Source organism: Solenopsis invicta, chromosome 14, assembly GCF_016802725.1.
Source record: "Solenopsis invicta isolate M01_SB chromosome 14, UNIL_Sinv_3.0, whole genome shotgun sequence".
Taxonomy (NCBI): domain Eukaryota; kingdom Metazoa; phylum Arthropoda; class Insecta; order Hymenoptera; family Formicidae; genus Solenopsis; species Solenopsis invicta.
In genome coordinates this window covers 7,640,967-7,660,168 of record NC_052677.1, presented here as the reverse complement: position 1 = coordinate 7,660,168, position 19,202 = coordinate 7,640,967, and the positions used below count along the sequence as shown (strand labels likewise).

Sequence of the window (19,202 nt, the reverse complement as noted above, 5' to 3'; positions counted from 1 at the left end):
TTATTTTAAAATGTCCTTTAAATAACATATAAAGTTAATTTGTTTGTAATTCTTTCAAAAATAACTTTATCATATTTTTGATAAAAAGCAAAATTGCTGAAAAGTAATTTTATTAAATCTCTATTATTAAATATTAAAGTCTCTATTATTAAATATTAAAATTTGCAACACTTTTTGACATCTTGTATAATATATTTCATTATATTATAAATTTATTAGCACACAAATGTTTCGTTACAAAATAAAAATTAAATATTTTTCATGTGTAGAAAAATTTGAACGATGACGGATTTATGGTAACGGAGATGGTACGTTCAAAAGTCGTACTACGGCGTTGCGAGAGCATGTTACAAAATATACTGACTAGACCTAAAACTTCAAATTTATCACAGGCAGAGGCTAATTATACTTTTACAAATGAAACACTAGATGTATTTCCTATAAAAGATTCTGAAATGTTACAAAAAGTGGAAGAGCGTTTAAAAACAGATGAATCTTATAAAAATTTATTGGTAAGAAATAATTTTTTAGCTAATATGTATATGTACACTATACATTTTTATAAATATGAATATATATCATTTAATATATTGTTTGTAATTAATGTAAATTTATATTTAATTATTATGTATTTTATATAATCATAATTTTTTTTCTAGATAAAAATGCTGAGTATGGTGGGAGGCAATGATATAAAGTCAATAATCGTGAATATTTTAACGCGCACATTAACAAACAGTATTGCAGCAAAATACAATTGGCTTGACGGGAAAAAAAGCTTATATTTTCCAATTTATATTTATGGAAAATTATATTGAATAAGAAAAATTTCTTTTATATCAATAAAAGAGATAGAAATATATATTGCATGTAAGTCGAAAAAGCGATACAATCTCAAAATTATTAATCCTTTTATCGAAATTCTTAATATATTACTAATCTATAACGTTGAAGTAATATCACAACATAATTTACATTTTAAAACCTTTTTAACACTAATTTATTTTTCTAAATTTTACACAATTTATAGGTTTAAACAATTGCACAAAATTAATAGATTTTATTTTCACTTCTATTTTTTTAATGCAATATTTATTTTGATTTGTTTATTTTCATTTGTTTATTTCTTTTTAACTATTTTAAAAACGTTTTTATATTAACAGGTGTTGTCAGGCGACGTATGCCAAATGCCATCAAATCAGAAATTTCAAAGCACATAAAATTATGGTTAGCGCACGCATCAGAACGATTACAAAGAGAGGAAAAGTAATGATAAATACTTTTCATATAATTTATTGAAGGTATCAATAAATGCCTGGACATTTACTTAATCTTGAACATTTTTATTTTATCTTTAAATATGAATGTACATTTTCACAAAATATACGTGTGCATGTACATATACACGTGCACGCACGCACACATACACACACACATTCCATGTTGAAGCTTTAAATATTCGTATTTCTAAGTTAAACAATAAGAACATCAAGGATTAAAAATGTGTCCACACACTGATACTTTCGTACGTCTTAATTACTAAAATTGTAATTTTAATAATGAAATTTATTATTTTAGGAAAAATAAGAGTGCAGAACTCATTGTTGAAGAGCCTTTATCTCTTCAGGATCTTTTGCAAATTGCTTTGCAACATGATATAATAACATAAGCAACTATATAAAGCTCAGATCTGATGCAATATTATAAAGTATTATGTATGCAATGTTATTATAAACTACAAAGTATTGTGCAATGTTATAAAGTATTATGTAATTATTATATTATTTTATATTTCTTAGTTTATAAAGTATTTTATGTTCCTTAATATTATCTATTATTTTATGTTTATTAATATTACATTATTTTATCATTAGTATACTTCTACCATAATACTTATAAAATATTTGTTTAACATGTTTATTTCAAAAAATATATTTTAATATTGTGTAACTTTATTTTATTGTGTATATTTTTATAGATTTAATAATATCAATTCTTAGTTTTATTGATTATTTATAGTTGATGTGCATATTAAATAATCGATGAAAATTTCACATTGTTATTAAAAACATTCTCCCAGATACTACATCTCGATTACAACCCTAAAATATATCATACGAATATATATATATATATATATATATATATATATATAAATGATATCATGATGTCGTACAAATATTTGTACGATATCAGGATATCGTGTGTTATTAGGAAATCATCTCTAGTATATCTTCATAATATACCTACGATATACATCAAAGGTTTTAGATTAAGAACAATATCTCATGAATATTTCGGATATCTTAGGGATATCTCAGATATCTCAGGAATAACGTTGAGATATATTTCACTTAACCTTGTGATATCACTACGTTTTGTTAAGTGCGGACATTAGTATATCCTATTAATATCTCTCGTACATACAGCCCTTACGAAAAAGAACTATTGCCGGCCGTGTGATTATTACACGCGGCTGTGTGATTATTACTGGTGGCTCTGTAGGAGCCTGTGGCTAGCTGTGTTTGCTGGGTAGTAATATCACTTTATTAAATTAAAAATAAATTTACTAATTAATGATGCTAACTCGCATCGAAATGTGAAAACCCTTCTCCTAATAAAACTGTAAAGAAATTATTGTAAAAAATAATACCTCAGCCAGGAGAAAATTTATTCAATGCACAGTTTAACGAACTTGAAAAGCTATATAAAATCACACAATAAATATTAATACTAACAAAGAGAATCCGGCAATATCTATATAATTACTGATTTTATTAAAATCTTAATAAAATTTAATGAGTGTGGTAGTATTCATTGAAACATTTATTACAGTGAAGCCACAGGTGCAAAAATATAAAAATATAGTAACGAATTGCAAGACACTCACTCCTCGATTTCGCTGGTCTTCATGGAAGAGGAATATTGCTATATTTATATTTATTTTTATATTTTCAATATAATTATTTATATATTTAATATAAGATATTAGTTTAATACTATTAGTTTAATATTATACAATATTATACACGGAAATTTATACTGTATATATTTGTTGTAAAGGAAACATATATTAGTAAGTAATAATTATTAATGTTCTGTATTTATTTAAAATTATATTATAAAGAATTGTGTAATTATTTTGAATAATATTTTATATTTTATAAAATTAGATAAAGGATTAATCTTTGGTGGATCGATTCTTCGAACGGCAATTTTTTATCGAATCAATTCTTAAGTGACAATTCGAAAAATTGATTCTTTTGAAAAAATCGCCCATCCCTAGTATGTAGTGCCACGCGATACTGTTATAAGAGCTAAATCAAAAGGAATTTATTTTCGTTGATCTCGTCATAAATAATAAAATTAGTTAGTCCGTTGTCGATAAAAGAATGCGATACAACAAAGATATCTAGTCAACATTGATAAGGCGTTTTCAGAATCGAAAAACTACGTTTTATTATATTATCTCGTATGGCAGGCATATGTTATTTATCTGCTGGAATTGATTTTTACGATCTCGGAAGTCATAATTTATAATGGCATGCGTAAGCAGAGAAAGAATTCGTGCACGCGGTACAACAGCGTTGCCAAGAAAATAACCCATAGACAAGCACGTGGCGTGGTAGAATAGCATTGTTTAAGATGGCAGCGCGTGGGTAAACGCGTGGCGCGTTTAGGTAGCGTTGTTCAAGATAGTGGCGCATGGGTGAACCATGGATTTAGGAATAGAGGGACGATGCATAACCTACAGAAGAGTGGCACGTTTGCGGGGGGGGGCGCCATATTGGTTTCAAAGATCGCATCCCATACAGCACAGAAAATTGCAGCAACATTGCAGCAATGTTGCAATGTTGCAGATTGGAATGTAATATTACGGAGACATTGCAGAAACATAAATTAACAATATGCCTGCAACGTCTCATGGCATATGCCAGTAATATTCCGGAAACATTGCAGTATCATAATTTTTTAATATTTATATTAATAGACGAAATAGGTCCATATATGAAGAAACCTCGATTTACAGCCCAATGAACAAACAATATTTCTTAATTGTATTTTTAATACAAATTTTTTTATATTTAATTTAATTATTGTATTATAATGATATATATTTTCTAATTACATTCTTATTTAAACAAATAACAGAAAAATTATTCCAAATGCTATTCTGTATTTGCGAAATTAGTAAAAAAAAAACTGTAATTTTATATTTGTTTATATAAATACTAAGCTTTAATTATACATATTTCATTTTTTTGATAACGTATATTGACCTGATCTACCAGTTATATACATATATAAGCATAAAGTTTGTACAGGTCATCATGAGGGATCAATTCGCAGCGATCACAGAAGTCAAGCAACGTTTACCAGAGTCGCGACTTGGATGGGTGACCGCTTGGAAATTTCCGAAAAAGATTCGCGAAATTTTTTTGCGAAAAATGTTTTTTTAAAATATTACACAAATATTAGTTTGTTTATTGGAATTATGTGGTGTAATAATATTTATGTAAATATTTTGGAAAAATGGGATGTTTCAATGCAATATTTCAAAAAGCGGACATCTTAATGTTGCTGCAATCTTCCAACAATGTTGCAGCAATGTTTCGCAATCAAAATGCAATATTACAATGTTTCAATGAAATCATTCTGCAATGTTCCTGGAATCTCTCTGTGCTGTATGGGATACATTAAAACATGTACAGTGTATGTGTGAAATAAACCGTACAGAATAATAAAGTTTAAAATTTTGTTAATCTTTTACATTACATTTTTCTTTAATTATTTAATAACATATAATACATTTAGCAATGTAATAAGCTAGTATAAAAACATATTAAATAATATTTTGCATATAAAAACAAACTAAAAAATAAACTATGATAACATAAAAAATAATTTAATATAATTTTTTTCTTTTTTGCTTTAAATAAATAAAGTATAAACAAGCACATACATCAATTGTATCAACAAAGAAAATATTTTTTTATATTAATAAAAATAATATATTATGTACGTATTAATAAGATTATAATTTTTTACCTGTGAAAACAAATTTTTATTTGTTCCAATACTTTCTGAAATTTATTTTTATATCTGTCTAGAGAATTTGTCGTGAAACATCCTGGTACTATGCATTTTACCATTTTTATTTTTAAAGAGTGAATTAACGTTGATGAATAAGACGAATGAGTTCGAGTATCTAACCTAACCTAACTTTATAGCTGTCACTAACACAGCGCAAACAGGATGTCACTGACACATATCTATGTAAATAAGTTTTTTAAAACCAAGATGGTGGAGAACGGTTCCCCCTGCATGCTTGAGAGAACACCCCTTTTTGCCTAAAGTAGGGCTTTATGCTCCGTCCCTCTATTCCTAAGTTCGTGGGGTAAACGCGTGGCGCGTCGAAATAGCATTGTTCAAGATGGTGGCGCGTTGGTCGGAGCACGTGGCGTATTGAGGTAGCGTCGTTCAAGATGGCGGCGCGTGGGTCGGAACACGTGGCGTAATGAAATTCCGGTCGTCACGAAAAATTACGCAAATAACCTGATGCCGGGCGAATTAAAATAAATCCGGCGGAATAAATGGTTTTACTCTAATAATACGGAGTAATGAATTTTGTCAGATACTTACCTTATGACTCAGCCATGGTATCTTTGGCTATGTGGACGTTTTGTGCATCGACGCAATGCTCGATCAATTCGATCCAGTTCTTAAGTGTGGCAGCGCCGGACACACCGTAGCAGTTCGTTTTATTGGTTTATTTATTTATTGTAGCGTTACGTGTTGAAGTTAAAAAATATCATTAAAAAAAGCACGAGAATAATGTAGTAAATGTACACCGTCGTATGTATATAATATGTATTATATTCTAACACAATTATTTGGTTTATGCTATTAATTTGAAGTCTTACTTAGTACTAGATTCTAATATTTAGTTTAGACTCTTTTACAAGAGATGTACAAAGATTAAAACGGAGGTAAAAATTGACTTAATGAATTGACGGAGAAAACCGCCTGAGCAGCTTGACTGTGAGACGTCCGCGTTCAGAAATGATGCGAGTTGTTCCATCAAGCACATTGCGCGTCGCTTCGGTGGTAGGTGAAGAAGTTGTGTGGTAGGAGAAATCAGTAGCGCCGCGAGCGGAGGAACACACTAACAGTGGCGGCGCAAGCGGCGAAACTTTTGACTACTAAGGGCGCGTTCATAAACGTTACCCACAAGATAAAAGTTCCTCGGAACTCGTTCAGAATGTCAAAAGGTAACAGTAGGGGAAAATTTACATTTACCCATAAGCATTCAGAAAGCTAGGGAAAAATTACTCTGAGTACTCCTCAACGTACCCTGCTTACGACTGTGGTAAAGTTTATCTGTCATGCACAGAAACACACATTTCACGCATAAGTATCGAATTTGAGAGACTCACTGACGACTGACGATACTGACTGACTGCGACACGCAAAGATAACAATTATCAACAATTATTTTTGGAAAAATTGACTATGTCACAATTCCACTACAAAGTTATAGAAGGCCGCGATGGCATAATTATATTGATAGCCTAAATTATTTTCAGATCTGCATCTAGCTAAATTTTTATATATTTTAGTAAAACCGCGTTTTTTTCCATGTAGACCAAACATTCTATTATATATACCAAATAAATGTAAAAACTGATAGTTTAAAACAGAGCAAAATAGTTACTTAAATGCGGACACACAGTGCGTGAATTTTCTAATTTTTTATTACCGAAGGTTTACATTACGAAAGGAAAAATCTTCGTGCAAACTTAAAAAAATGTTCGCTTAGACTCTTTTACAAGAGATGTACAAAGATTGAAACGGAGGTAAAAGTTGACTTAACGAATTGATGGAGAAGACCGCCTGAGCAGCCTGACTGTGAGACGTCCGCGTTCTGAAATGGTGCGAGTTGTTCCATCAAGCACATCGCGCGTTGCTTCAGTGGTACCCTGCTTAAAGATTTGCATTAAAACGGATTAAAATGGATACAATTTGTATCCAAATATGGACATTTTCTATCCGATTACATCCGTTTCTTTCTACTGGAATGAAAAATTCTATTCAAATCTATCCAATTATTCAGTTGTATTCGAAGCTTTCCAAAATTCGTATTAAAGATCTATCCAAATTAATACGAAATTTGAATCCTATACGATTTTATTTAAAAAATGTATTCAGATCCTATCCAATTCCATTGAAAATCTGAACTTATACGTTTTCGTCCGAACACCGTATTGAGATCCTATCCGAATGATATTCCGCGCTTGTATTCAAAATTTCCTGTCTCGTTTCTTTCCATTTCTGTACGGCAGATTGGAATAAAAACTTATCCGAATCAATCCGAAAATCAAATCTTATACGTTTTAATCCGAACACCGTATTGAGATTCAATCCGAATAATTCCGTGCTCGAATCCGAAATTTCCTGTCTCGTTTCTTTCCATTTTTATACGGCAAATTAGAACAACAACTTATCCGAATCAATCCGAAAATCAAACTTTGTGCGTTTTAATCCAAACACCGTATTGAGATCCAATCCGAATGATTCCGCGCTCGTATCTGAAATTTCTTGTCTCGTTTCTTTCCATTTCTATACGGCAGATTGGAATAAAAACTTATCCGATTCAATCCGCTAAAAATTTATTGTAAAGAATTTATTTTTAGTTATTAAATTTTAAAGAATAATAGAGGAGAAGAGGGTAATATAGCACCCATTTCTAGTTGATTTGATAACTTTGTTTATAATCAATATTTTATAATGAAACTAGAACGATTTCTTTTGTCAACGTGTTGTTTAACAGATTTTAAACTTAAAGTAATAAAATATTTATTTCTTAAGACGTGATTTATAAAATTATCTTGAATAAAAGTGTATCTTTTCCACATCTTCGTTTACACATATTTTAACATTGTATAAATTATTTTACGTTTATGCTATAAAAGACTCGTACGTATAGTGAGGATATTTAAAAATATTATAATACGTTCTCATATCATGAATAAAAATATTTTTTGAAGTTCTGTTGTATTTGATAACATTGGTACAAATGTATTATCGCTGTCAACATTCATTAATATACATTTTTCTTTTATGTCGTATCCCGCACAGCACGTAATATTGCAACAATATTGTGACAATATTACAATATCGCAGTAATATTAGAGCAATATTGTAATATTACAGTAATATTGTAGCAACATTGTTGTTATATTGCAATATTACGTGCTGTACGGGATATTGAAACAATTTTTTTACAGAAACTGACTTGAACTTTTAAAACATTCATAGATATAAAATTTTCGATATGTTTAATAGGTGAAAGTACGTCGGCGTGACATTAAAATTTTCACACGAAAGGAGAACATTTGTTGCATTTAGTTCCACAATTTCTGCATAATCAGTGCCATCGCAATACAATAGATTCAATATCATTACAAAAACTCCATCGTTTAACAGAAATATTATTTCGTTAAATTTAAATGTCTTATACTTATATGTATATGATATGTGCCATACAGCACCGAAATATTTCAGAGATGTTTCAGAAATATTGCATGTAAAAATTGAAACATCTCAGAAACATTGCAAAATGTTTCTGCAACATCTCTGAGACAGCTCTGCAATAGCAAAATTTCCGCGATCCTTCCACTTTAAACCTTTCAGAGCTGTCTCAGAGCTGTCTGAGACCTTTCAGAGATGTTGCAGAAACATTTTGCAATGTTTCAATTCCTTACAATAAAACATCATACAGCACCGAAATCTTTCAGAAATATTTCTGAAATATTTCATGTACGTAAAAATTGAAACACATCAGAAACATCTCAGAAACATTGCAAAATGTTTCTGCAATATTTCTGAGACAGCTCTGCAATAGGAAAATGTCCGCGATTCTTTCACTTGAAACCTTTCAGTGCTGTCTCAGAGATGTTGCATTAACATTTTGCAATGTTTCTGAGATGTTTCAATTTTTACATTAAATAATTTTGAAATATCTCTGAAAGATTTCAGAAGTATTTCACGTAAAAATTGAAACATCTCAGAAACATTGCAAAATGTTTATGCAACATCTCTGAGACAGCTCTGCAATAGCAAAATGTCCGCGATTCTTTCACTTGAAACCTTTCAGAGCTGTTTGTCAGGAAATAATGCAATAATTGAATAAATTATTTTTCTCCGCAATGAGCGAAGTGTGGATAGGAGTGTAAAATTCAATTTAGAGAAATTTTGCATTTTAAAAGTAATGTTAATAACAAAAGTGAATTTTTATTTAAATTATTTCTATGTATTTATTATAAAAAGCTTAAATTCTATATATGTATATATACATATATATTATAGGTACAACTTAAAATAATATAATATTGAAAACGTAAAACACTTGAAACATAAAATAATACATCAACTTTTTTCTAAATTAAAAGTTATTGAGAAAAACGTTTACAAAATTTCTGTAAGTTATGCATGCATGTAAATATAAAATTAAACAAAAGCGGTCCGAACTTATAACAAGTTTAATCTTGTGATTTTTTTTTATTATGTTGCAATCGTTCCCTGAAAACATACAAATTTAAATTTAAAATATGTTCTTGTAATAAATTTACGAAAAAGTTTTACTTCCCACCAATATTTACTTACTCATCTCTGTCACATCGCAATTTTCCTTGTATAAACCATTTTGCTATAATTTGCGTAATTTGTTGGTCATCTGCAAATTTTGAAATGACACATTCTAAAATAAGGAATATTGTTCGTTTGAATCAGAATTATTGAAAATCTGTATGACTAACACATAATTAAATAATTAATTAATAACATGATTGAGAATTAATTAAAATTTGTTTATAAATTTTCTATTAAGAAATAGAATGTCTATAACTTTTCTTATTATAAAACAAAACTCAATTCAAAAGTATAATTTTTTCATTATTATAAATTTTCATAAAAAGATTGAATATTTATGAGAAAAAGTACGAAAATTTATAAAAATCTTTGATTACATAACACAATAAATTTTTGAGAAAATAGTAATTTTTGCGAACAGATATGTTACATTATAAAACATATGAAAATCCATTAGGAATTAACAATATATTAAAACATCCTTAAAGTATATACTATGGAGGAAACAAACGGTGATGCAAACAAGGCAGAGAGGGGAATAGTTGATCATGATGTTCTCTGTGTCACACTCAATTATCACCGAATAGGTGTGAGGTCTGACGGGCCAATCAAAATTGAAGGAAAGAGAGAGCATCACAATCTACTGTTTTCTTCTCTGTCCTACACACAAGCGATGGCTTTCTCCTTTAGTTATGGTCTAAGAAAATATCTAAATTTCTGCAATTTAATTAGAAATTATAGAAATTCAGAATTGTTTACAATAATTTTTCTTTTTTTATAAGAACATTTTGTTCATTGTTTGACTTACGTTTTATGCATTTGGCGAATATTAAATCTTTAAATGCTGTCTTTTTTCCATCTTTTCCATTCCAACAGTACAGGGTGGAAAGAAAATTACTAATGGTATGTTTTAAAATAATAACCGTCATTTCATGATAAGTTTTGCCACCTAAGTGTTTCATATAATTTATCTAAAACATAAAAATTTAAAATAATAAGTACATTTTATTTGTGATATTAAATAACACAATTTTTATTCCGGATTAACAATAAATATCAAGATATCGTACAGCTCCGTGTGAGCATTATAAACAGCAGGTCACGAGTTCGAGCCCACATCCCCGTATATTTAAATTTCAAGTAATTCAGATTTCCCCGTATATTCAGATTTCAAATTATTCGTATTGCAATGATAACTTCACAAGAGCTACAGAAGAATTTTTTAGATGTAGGTGACGTAAAAAGATTGATATGGTCCTATTACTACTACAAACAAATATTGCAATAAGATATCTAATATACTTTACCATGTTTTTGAAAAAGTCGGCTTCTTGAAGGTCTAGTTCTAACTTGTCCAGATCTTCTTTCGCTTTTAAAGGAAAGGATACAATTTCTGTTATGTCAATATCATGCTTCTTATTTTTAAGACTATTCTCCAGTTTTTCTTCAAGACTATTCAATTTCCCATCAATGCGATCTAACTTAGTATCTATTTTATTACATCTACGTAGTAATTCCTTTTTTAAATCTAAAATATTAGTTATAAATACAATATTATTAAAAGTAAGTGGCATAAGTATAAAAAAGTCGATGAAGTATAAAAACATGATTCATATGATTATAGATAAATATGTTTAGATACCGATATCTGCCAAAAGTATTGCATTATTGTCTTTTGACACATTTGTTTCAGTAAAAGACTTTTTTGAAACATTCTGCACAGATGTATTATCATTACTGTGTTTTTTTTTAGCAGCATTTTCTAAAGGTGAATCCTCCATTGGTACATTATCATTTTTGGAATTCATGGACGTTTTCGAAAATGGTTTCTTTGGCGGGGGAGGTAACATATGTTGACTATCATTATCGCTTTCGTCAGAAACGCTAGTTGTTGTCGTTTTACGATGTTTTTTTTTATGAGCATCATCGACGTCAGAAGATTCGATGTCCGAAAACTTCTCAGCCAACTTTACTTTTGCCATCCCACTTTCATATGAATCTGGATTATAAACAAATTAATGCAATTAACACATTTAGCTAAATGCTATAACATCAGCATGTGATTTTTCCCAAGCCCAAAATTGAAATTTAATTATGAGTAAAATTATATATAGTAAGAAATAGGATTATAAATCAATGCTAAAAAGCATATAAAGGCGTATTTATTTATCTATATCTAATTGGTTTTGCAAATTTGTAATAAATTACATCTCTACAAATTACGCATTGTTTATGTTACGTTTATATAAATCTTTTTTATGTAGACAGTGCAAGCAATGTAAATTATTATAATTTGGATAATACAAATATATAAAAGTGTAATCAAATTTCAAGAGGTTATTAAGTTTGTTGCCATGCGCTAAGAAAAGAAAGCCATCATGACAACAATATAAACGATATAAATTGTATCAACATAAGCAATATATTATACATCGGTTCTAAAAGACGCTTTAAATTCTGTAGTGAGATGTTATAAAAACAATTGATATATGTAGGTAATTTTTTTCATTAATTACTAATAATCATAACAGACATGTATCTTAAAACAGTCATTTACTCACTTGCTGTTCCAAAAATACGGACAACTTTCACGGTTTCCCAAGTTTCATCATCTGGTTCTTCGCACTCAGAAATATTTTTATGAAGTCTTTTTATGTTTTTATGCGTTGGCCAGAAGCATTCTGATGATCCTTTTAACCACTTGGTAGGGACTAAATGCAGTCCATCTTCGAATTCGACGACAGAAAATCGATTCATTTCTTTTCACTTATTATATTCTGCAACACAAAAATTGTAGCGCAGTCTACTCTATTGGAGCTTAAAATACCTTTAACAGAGATCTTTTGTGTCCTAATTTTGAACATATGTGTTTGTCTGAGTATAAAGTCAAAACACGACCATAAACAAGTATACTTTAAATACAACTACTTTTTTTATAATTAGTATGAAAAATATCCCATACATATAAAACATATACAGAACATATACATATTAAACTTAAAAATAACACATATATATATATATATATATATATATATATATATATTAAAAATATTTAAATTTATATAAATAAAAAAAACTCGTAAAAAATTGACAAATAACCGACTCGCGATAAATTGACAAATAAATACAAATAATTTAAACATTAATAATATAATAATAAGAATATTATTCTTTACAGAAAATGTAAGTCAATGACAATTACAGACACATATGCGTACATACATACGCACGTGTGTGTGTGTGTGTGTGTGTATATATATATATATATATATATATATATATATATACATACATACACACGCACGCATCTACACATACACACATACGCAGTATATATGTAATACTTTATTTAATTAAATTTAATGAAAAATCTTCATATCCTGCCTAAAAGCATTGCTAAAGTTTATATATAATATATAAAAAAAGTTGAATACATTATATACTATTGCGCGACAATAAACTGAATATTTTTCATAAAATAATCTAATTATGCAAAAATCATTATAATCATTTTTGTTCAATGTATTATTATATATTTTGTTTATCAAATTGAAAATACTCTCGTGATTATTTTGAAATTTATATGAACTATTATCGACCGTTTTTAAGTATGTATTACTGGGAAAACAACAAACTGATTATGATCGTACGGCATTTTCCACATTTTATTTCGAACATTCTCGCACGGCGAAAGGCATACAGCAGTGTCTTCGCGCATAACTTGTATACCCAACTCTTCTGATGCGCAAGGATAGATAGGTTCAGAATACAAATTTTTTACTACTTTAAGCTTTCTACCTATTATAAATTTTGTATTATCATTACATTTGACTAAATTTAAAACTGATATTACAGTTCCATTTTCAAATGAAATACAATTATTACTTGTGCTATTGGAATGGATCGTATATGTTTTAGTACGTAATATTTTATACTGAAAAGCAAAATTGTAACAATCAATTAAAGGTCCGTTTGAGTGAATTTTTTCAAAAAAAATTTCCTTACTGTTTTTTTGTTTCTTACTAAGCATATTAAAGTTATTGAGTTCGGAATATCTTCGTGATAATTGTTGAAGAGGTTTCTCATTTCTTCGAATCATTTTTTTTATATTTGACATGTAATTTTCAAATCTGAAAGCACTAAACTCGTCAATGGGTCCATACTTCCGCACATCAGAACAAATATGTAATAAAATATGGAAATTATGAGACATAAATTTAACTCCGTAAATTTTTTTGAAACATTTTAAAAAATACTCTATTAACATTTGGGCCCATGTAATATTATTATTATCTTTCGAAAGATTAGGACTAGCAAGAATTGTTACAGCAATATGTAATGTTATAAAATTGATATACACATCTTTTCTTAATATATCCTGTAGCACAACTGGACCCGTGTAAAGAAGAAACTGACGAAATTCCGTTGCTTTCCATAATTTTACATCTTTTAGTGATTGTGGGCGTCGAACAAAATCATTTAGTACACAACTTTGCAAATTTAATAAAGCTCCTGAAATCTGATTTAATAACTGTTGAGATAATTTTACAGTACGCGGACCTTTAATCCAAAGTAATATCAATTTTTTCATTATTCCTAAACATATAAGGTGCATGTAATCAATTACAACGCTAGAAACTAATCCAAAATTAGGAATTTGCTTTAAAATCGTCTCACCAATTTGAAAACCGTCGTATTTATTATTAGCAAAATCTTCATCAGTTCTTAAAGCATCAATTATTTTTGTCGCTGGAAAACATAATCGTCCATCTAAAAATTCACCTGTAATAGTACATCGCGAACAAGTATTGTAACCGGTATGATATTTTATTGATAAAATAAAAGCTTTTGCTGGAGCATCACAAATTAATCCATGAAAATTAATTTGTACTTGAATTTCATTATAAAAGAGTCCTGTATTAATTAATAAAATTGCTTCGTCAACAAATTGTGTTAAAAAATCATTGTTACACTGCGGTTTTCTTTGACCATAGTATGCTCCCACAATGAAAACTGATTTTAAAACTGTATCTGAACATAAAATGGGCCATAAAGTCGCATTGCTTGATTTGGAAATCGGTAAACCATCAATGTTTATAAAAATATCCAGACTAGCAGGTATTCGGCCTAAAACTGTATTATATTCATCTAACATTTTTTTAAATGCATTTTGTAAATCGAAATGGCAATATAGTCCAACGCCCATTTCAATAATTGCTGTGTGCCTTGGAGAGAGTAATGTTCGAGGATCTTTTGGAAACGAATGTCGCGTATATTTACGTAATATAATCAAAAGTGCCCTGATAGCAACCTGGAAAATGTTAAACATAATTGCCCAAGAAGCTATATCCTTAATAAATTGATCATCTTGATTATCAGTTTTATTGCCAGGCTCAACATTTATATAATGTACTACTGATTCAGTTAATTCATTTCCATTTGTATCACTTTCACTACTATTGTTACTATCATTTCTATGCATTTCTCCCTCTTCATTGTTTGATTCATTATCGTCAACTGTGTCACTTTCATTTAAATTGTCTACAAGTTCATCATTTCTATTGACAAATTCGTTTTCTAATAGCTCTAAATCTTCACTAGTATCAGATTGTAATAATTCGTCTCTCAATTCAAGATGTTCATTATTGGAAAGATTTAATAAATCTGAAGCAGTGTTATTGGCAATAATTCTTCGGAAATGCCGTTTAGAAAGAAAAGAATAATTTTTGTGTTTTCTATCCATCTTTATAATAAAATAATATACTAATCAAAACTGAAATAGCTATATGCTTCAATTAATAGATCTTCTAATATTTGTTCGTTTCTACAGTACATGAAATATAAAACTATTTGTTTTATAATTCATGTACAGTAGAAACAAATGTTAAATATACAAAACCTTTATTCAATAAAATACCAATCTCAACAGCTATGCGTTGGAATGGTGGATTTCTCCGTATACGTTGGACTAGTGTGAATGTCCTTGACACTTCACGGATCGTACTTATTGAATCTAGTAACAGAAAAAAATATATACATACATATATATACACACACACACACACACATTTATACTAACTTAGGAATAAGAAAAAAAAGTTAAAAAAATTTACGAGAAATAAATAATAAATACGTTTTGTATTATCTTTATATATGTTGTAATTATTGTAGTTATTGAACTATCCTTACAAAGTGAAAGCTTTTAGTCCTTCGAGAATAATATAATATTTTTTAGACGAAAAAGTTTAATAATTTTATATGTCTAATTTGTATACAATTTTTCTATCTTTATTACGTTTGTAGTTAATTTATATTATATTTCGTTATTTCTTAGTACATAAAATATTACTTCAAAACTAATTTTTCTTTTCTGGAAACTTGAAATCAAATTAATATATCTAACCAGAATACCATTAATATAAGCTATTGAGAAACAGTAGTTTTAATTTATCGCTTACCTCTGATGTCACACTTTGACAATTGTGATTGGTCGTATGCGTGTGAGCATATCCTTGTCTTTATAACATGTGTGAGACCGCCATATATCTTTACGCATATCAAGAGACATAACGCCCGCGCGCGCGCGCGCGTGTGTGTGTGTGTGTTTGAATGTATTTAGTTCCAAAAATTTTAGAATATTAGTGATGCAATAATCACTTTGTTTCCACGAAAAGCTTTGAAATGCTTAAATTGTAAGTGTAAAGTTCGCTTCTTGTACTAATTTTTTCTGAGTTTTATTAAAGCAACTAATAGGTTAGATTGTCCACAGGAACTACAGAGGGATGTATGGCTTGAGAGAGAGAGAGAGAGGGGGGGAGAGAGAGAGAGAGAGAGAGCGTGTGTGTGTGTGTATCTCTTCGCGCGACCGGCGACTTGCGATTACCGAGATCGAATCTTATATGTACATATACATACATGTAAAAGGTTCTTTTAGATTAAAGTAATGATTGAAAAAATAACTCACCGTGTTATACTATTCTTCCTCTCGATTGTATCACATAATCACATGGAGCTACAGTTGTCGAACCTTGCAGACCAGTGCGATCTACACGACTGCACGATGCTGTGACTCGCGACACGTGACGCGCGACGATTTTCAGTTGTCAAGAAAATCTGAACGCTTGGGATCATCGCGTATCGCGCATCGCAACAGTCTGCAACCAACCATAAAAATTCGCGCGTTTTCTTTTCATAGCCAGGCCATCAGAATCGTATGCACAAGCGTGCATACAAAGGCGTATATTAAAGACGGCGCAAAATTACAATTGCAATCTAAATCAATTATCTTTGTATTAAACACCAATTGTGTGTGTTCGCTTCCGTTAGATTTATATTAATTTCTTCCAAAACCAGTACCGTATTATCAATTTAGATTTAAAGAAATCAATTATGTTACATATACAAAATCTGAAACCATGCATTAATTAAATCGAATAATAATTAATTGTTTATTTTTCAATGTTATTAAAATCTTTCCAGTATATTTTTCAATACGTACACATTATCAGCTATATTAAGGTAATAATAAAAAATCATGCATGTTCTTTTTTTAAAAAATATTTTTGAATTTATAAAAATGTCTTATTTATAAAAGATTGAACGCAAAATAATCAACAAAATATAATGTTGTTTCTAAATGTATTGCTTGTGAAAGGTGTTATAGCTCAATCGAAAGATTTGCAATATTTCGATCTTATTAAACGTTTCAGAGATATTATAATTAATTCAACTAAAAGTTTATAAATGTATTTCATGAAATATTTCATAAACAGCTCAACTGAATTTAAAGATCTGCAAATTATTTCATATGAAATGTTTCAGAAATAATTTAATTGAAAGTTTTTAAATTAATTGCATGTGAAAGATTTCAGAAACAACTGAACTGAAAGATCTTCTAAATCATTTCATATGAAATGTTTCAGAAGTAATTGAATTGAAAGTTTTTAAATTAATTGCATGTGAAAGATTTCAGAAAGAACTGAACTAAAAGATCTTCTAAATCATTTCATATGAAATGTTTCAGAAATAATTCAACTGAAAGTTTTTCAATTTATTACATGTGAAAGATTTCAGAAACAACTGAACTGAAAGATCTTTTAAATCATTTCATATGAAATGTTTCAGAAATAATTCAACTAAAAGTTTTTAAATTTATTACATGTGAAAGATTTCAGAAACAACTCAACTGAAAGATCTTCTAAATCATTTCATATGAAATGTTTCAGAAATAATTTAACTGACAGTTTTTAAATTTATTACATGTGAAAGATTTCAGAAACAACTCAACTGAAAGATCCTCTAAATATCACTTGAAATGTTTCAGAGATAATTCTATTAAATTTTTCAAAAATTATTTTCACGTGTAAGGTTTCAGAAACATTTCTGTTGCAACATTTCATATGACACATTTCAGAAATCTTTCAGAAATGTTGCATATGAAATGTGAAAGGTTGAAATAATTTTGAAACCTTTCAGAAAGCTTTCTGCAATGATCGGTGCTGTATGGGATGTACATATGGAGAATATTTGAAAACACTTTAATAAGTTCTCATATCAAGATAGAAAATATTTATTAAATTTCTATCGTATTTGATAACATTGATACAAATATATTATCGCTGTTAATATTTATTAATATACATTTTTCTTTTATGTCGTATTTTGTAACAATTTTTTATGAGAACTGACTTGTAACCAATACATACCTTATACCAATAAGACACAAATTTAACAACACAAAATGTTTTTCTTAAACGATGGAGTTTTCGTAAGGATATTGAATCTATTATGTTGCAATACCACTAATTATCTGGGAAAAATGTTTATAATTATATATAAAATGTGCCCATATATATATATGTGTGCGTGCGTGCGTGCGTGTGCGTGTGTGTGTGTGTGTGCTTGCGTGCGTGCGTGCGTGCGTGCGTGTGTGTGTGTGTGTGTGTGTGTGTAATTATATATAATATGTGTAATTAATATAATTATGTATAATTATAATTATGTATATATACGAGGGCAGTCCGATAAGTACTTAGCCTACAAAAGAAAAACGAAAATTTTGGAAAATTTTTGGCGATTTATTTCTCAACATAGTCTCCTTTTAGCTCGATACACTTGACCCAGCAATGCTCCAGCTTCTTTAACCCATCTGAAAAATACGTTTTCTCGAGGTCTGCAAAGTAGGCCTCCGTGGCGGCGATGACCTCATTCGATTCAAATTTCTGCCCGGCGAGTGACTTTTTCAAGTTTGGAAACAAAAAAAAGTTGCACGGGGCCAAATCTGGAGAATACGGTGGATAGGGCAGCAGTTCATAATTCAATTCGACCAATTTGGCCGTGGCGACGGCGGAGGTGTGAGCCGGTGCGTTGTCATGGTGGAAGATCACTTTTTCTTCGCCAAATGGGACCGTTTTTTCTGCAATTCTGAATCGGCCCAATAATTTGGCATAGTAGAGCCCTGTGACCGTTTTGCCCTTTTCCAGGTAGTCGATGTAAATCACACCTTGTGAATCCCAGAAAACGGTGGCCATCACATTTCCGGCCAATAG

The 19,202-nt window shown here is 29.5% G+C and overlaps 1 protein-coding gene across 4 annotated transcripts; it reads right to left on the bottom strand.

The window, feature by feature from the left end:
* Positions 1-8,876: 8,876 nt before the first annotated feature.
* LOC113002646 lies at positions 8,877-18,486 on the bottom strand. 4 transcript variants are annotated; one of them, XM_039457265.1, is made up of 9 exons: positions 18,360-18,486; positions 16,619-17,061; positions 15,554-15,667; positions 12,213-12,428; positions 11,294-11,650; positions 10,959-11,179; positions 10,460-10,622; positions 9,667-9,760; positions 8,877-9,582 (listed from the first exon to the last, which is right to left on the bottom strand). In XM_039457265.1, the coding sequence occupies exons 4-9, from the start codon at positions 12,406-12,408 to the stop codon at positions 9,543-9,545; spliced, it is 1,071 nt and encodes a 356-aa protein (XP_039313199.1). In that variant the 5' UTR covers positions 12,409-12,428; positions 15,554-15,667; positions 16,619-17,061; positions 18,360-18,486; the 3' UTR covers positions 8,877-9,542. The 4 variants fall into 4 exon arrangements, with proteins under 4 accessions (XP_039313199.1, XP_039313200.1, XP_039313201.1 ...); XM_039457266.1 differs by lacking the exons at positions 15,554-15,667; positions 16,619-17,061; positions 18,360-18,486 and having other exon boundaries at positions 8,878-9,582; positions 9,667-9,736; positions 12,213-12,907; XM_039457267.1 differs by lacking the exons at positions 8,877-9,582; positions 9,667-9,760; positions 15,554-15,667; positions 16,619-17,061; positions 18,360-18,486 and adding an exon at positions 9,964-10,368 and having other exon boundaries at positions 12,213-12,906.
* Between the last annotated feature and the right edge of the window lie 716 nt (positions 18,487-19,202).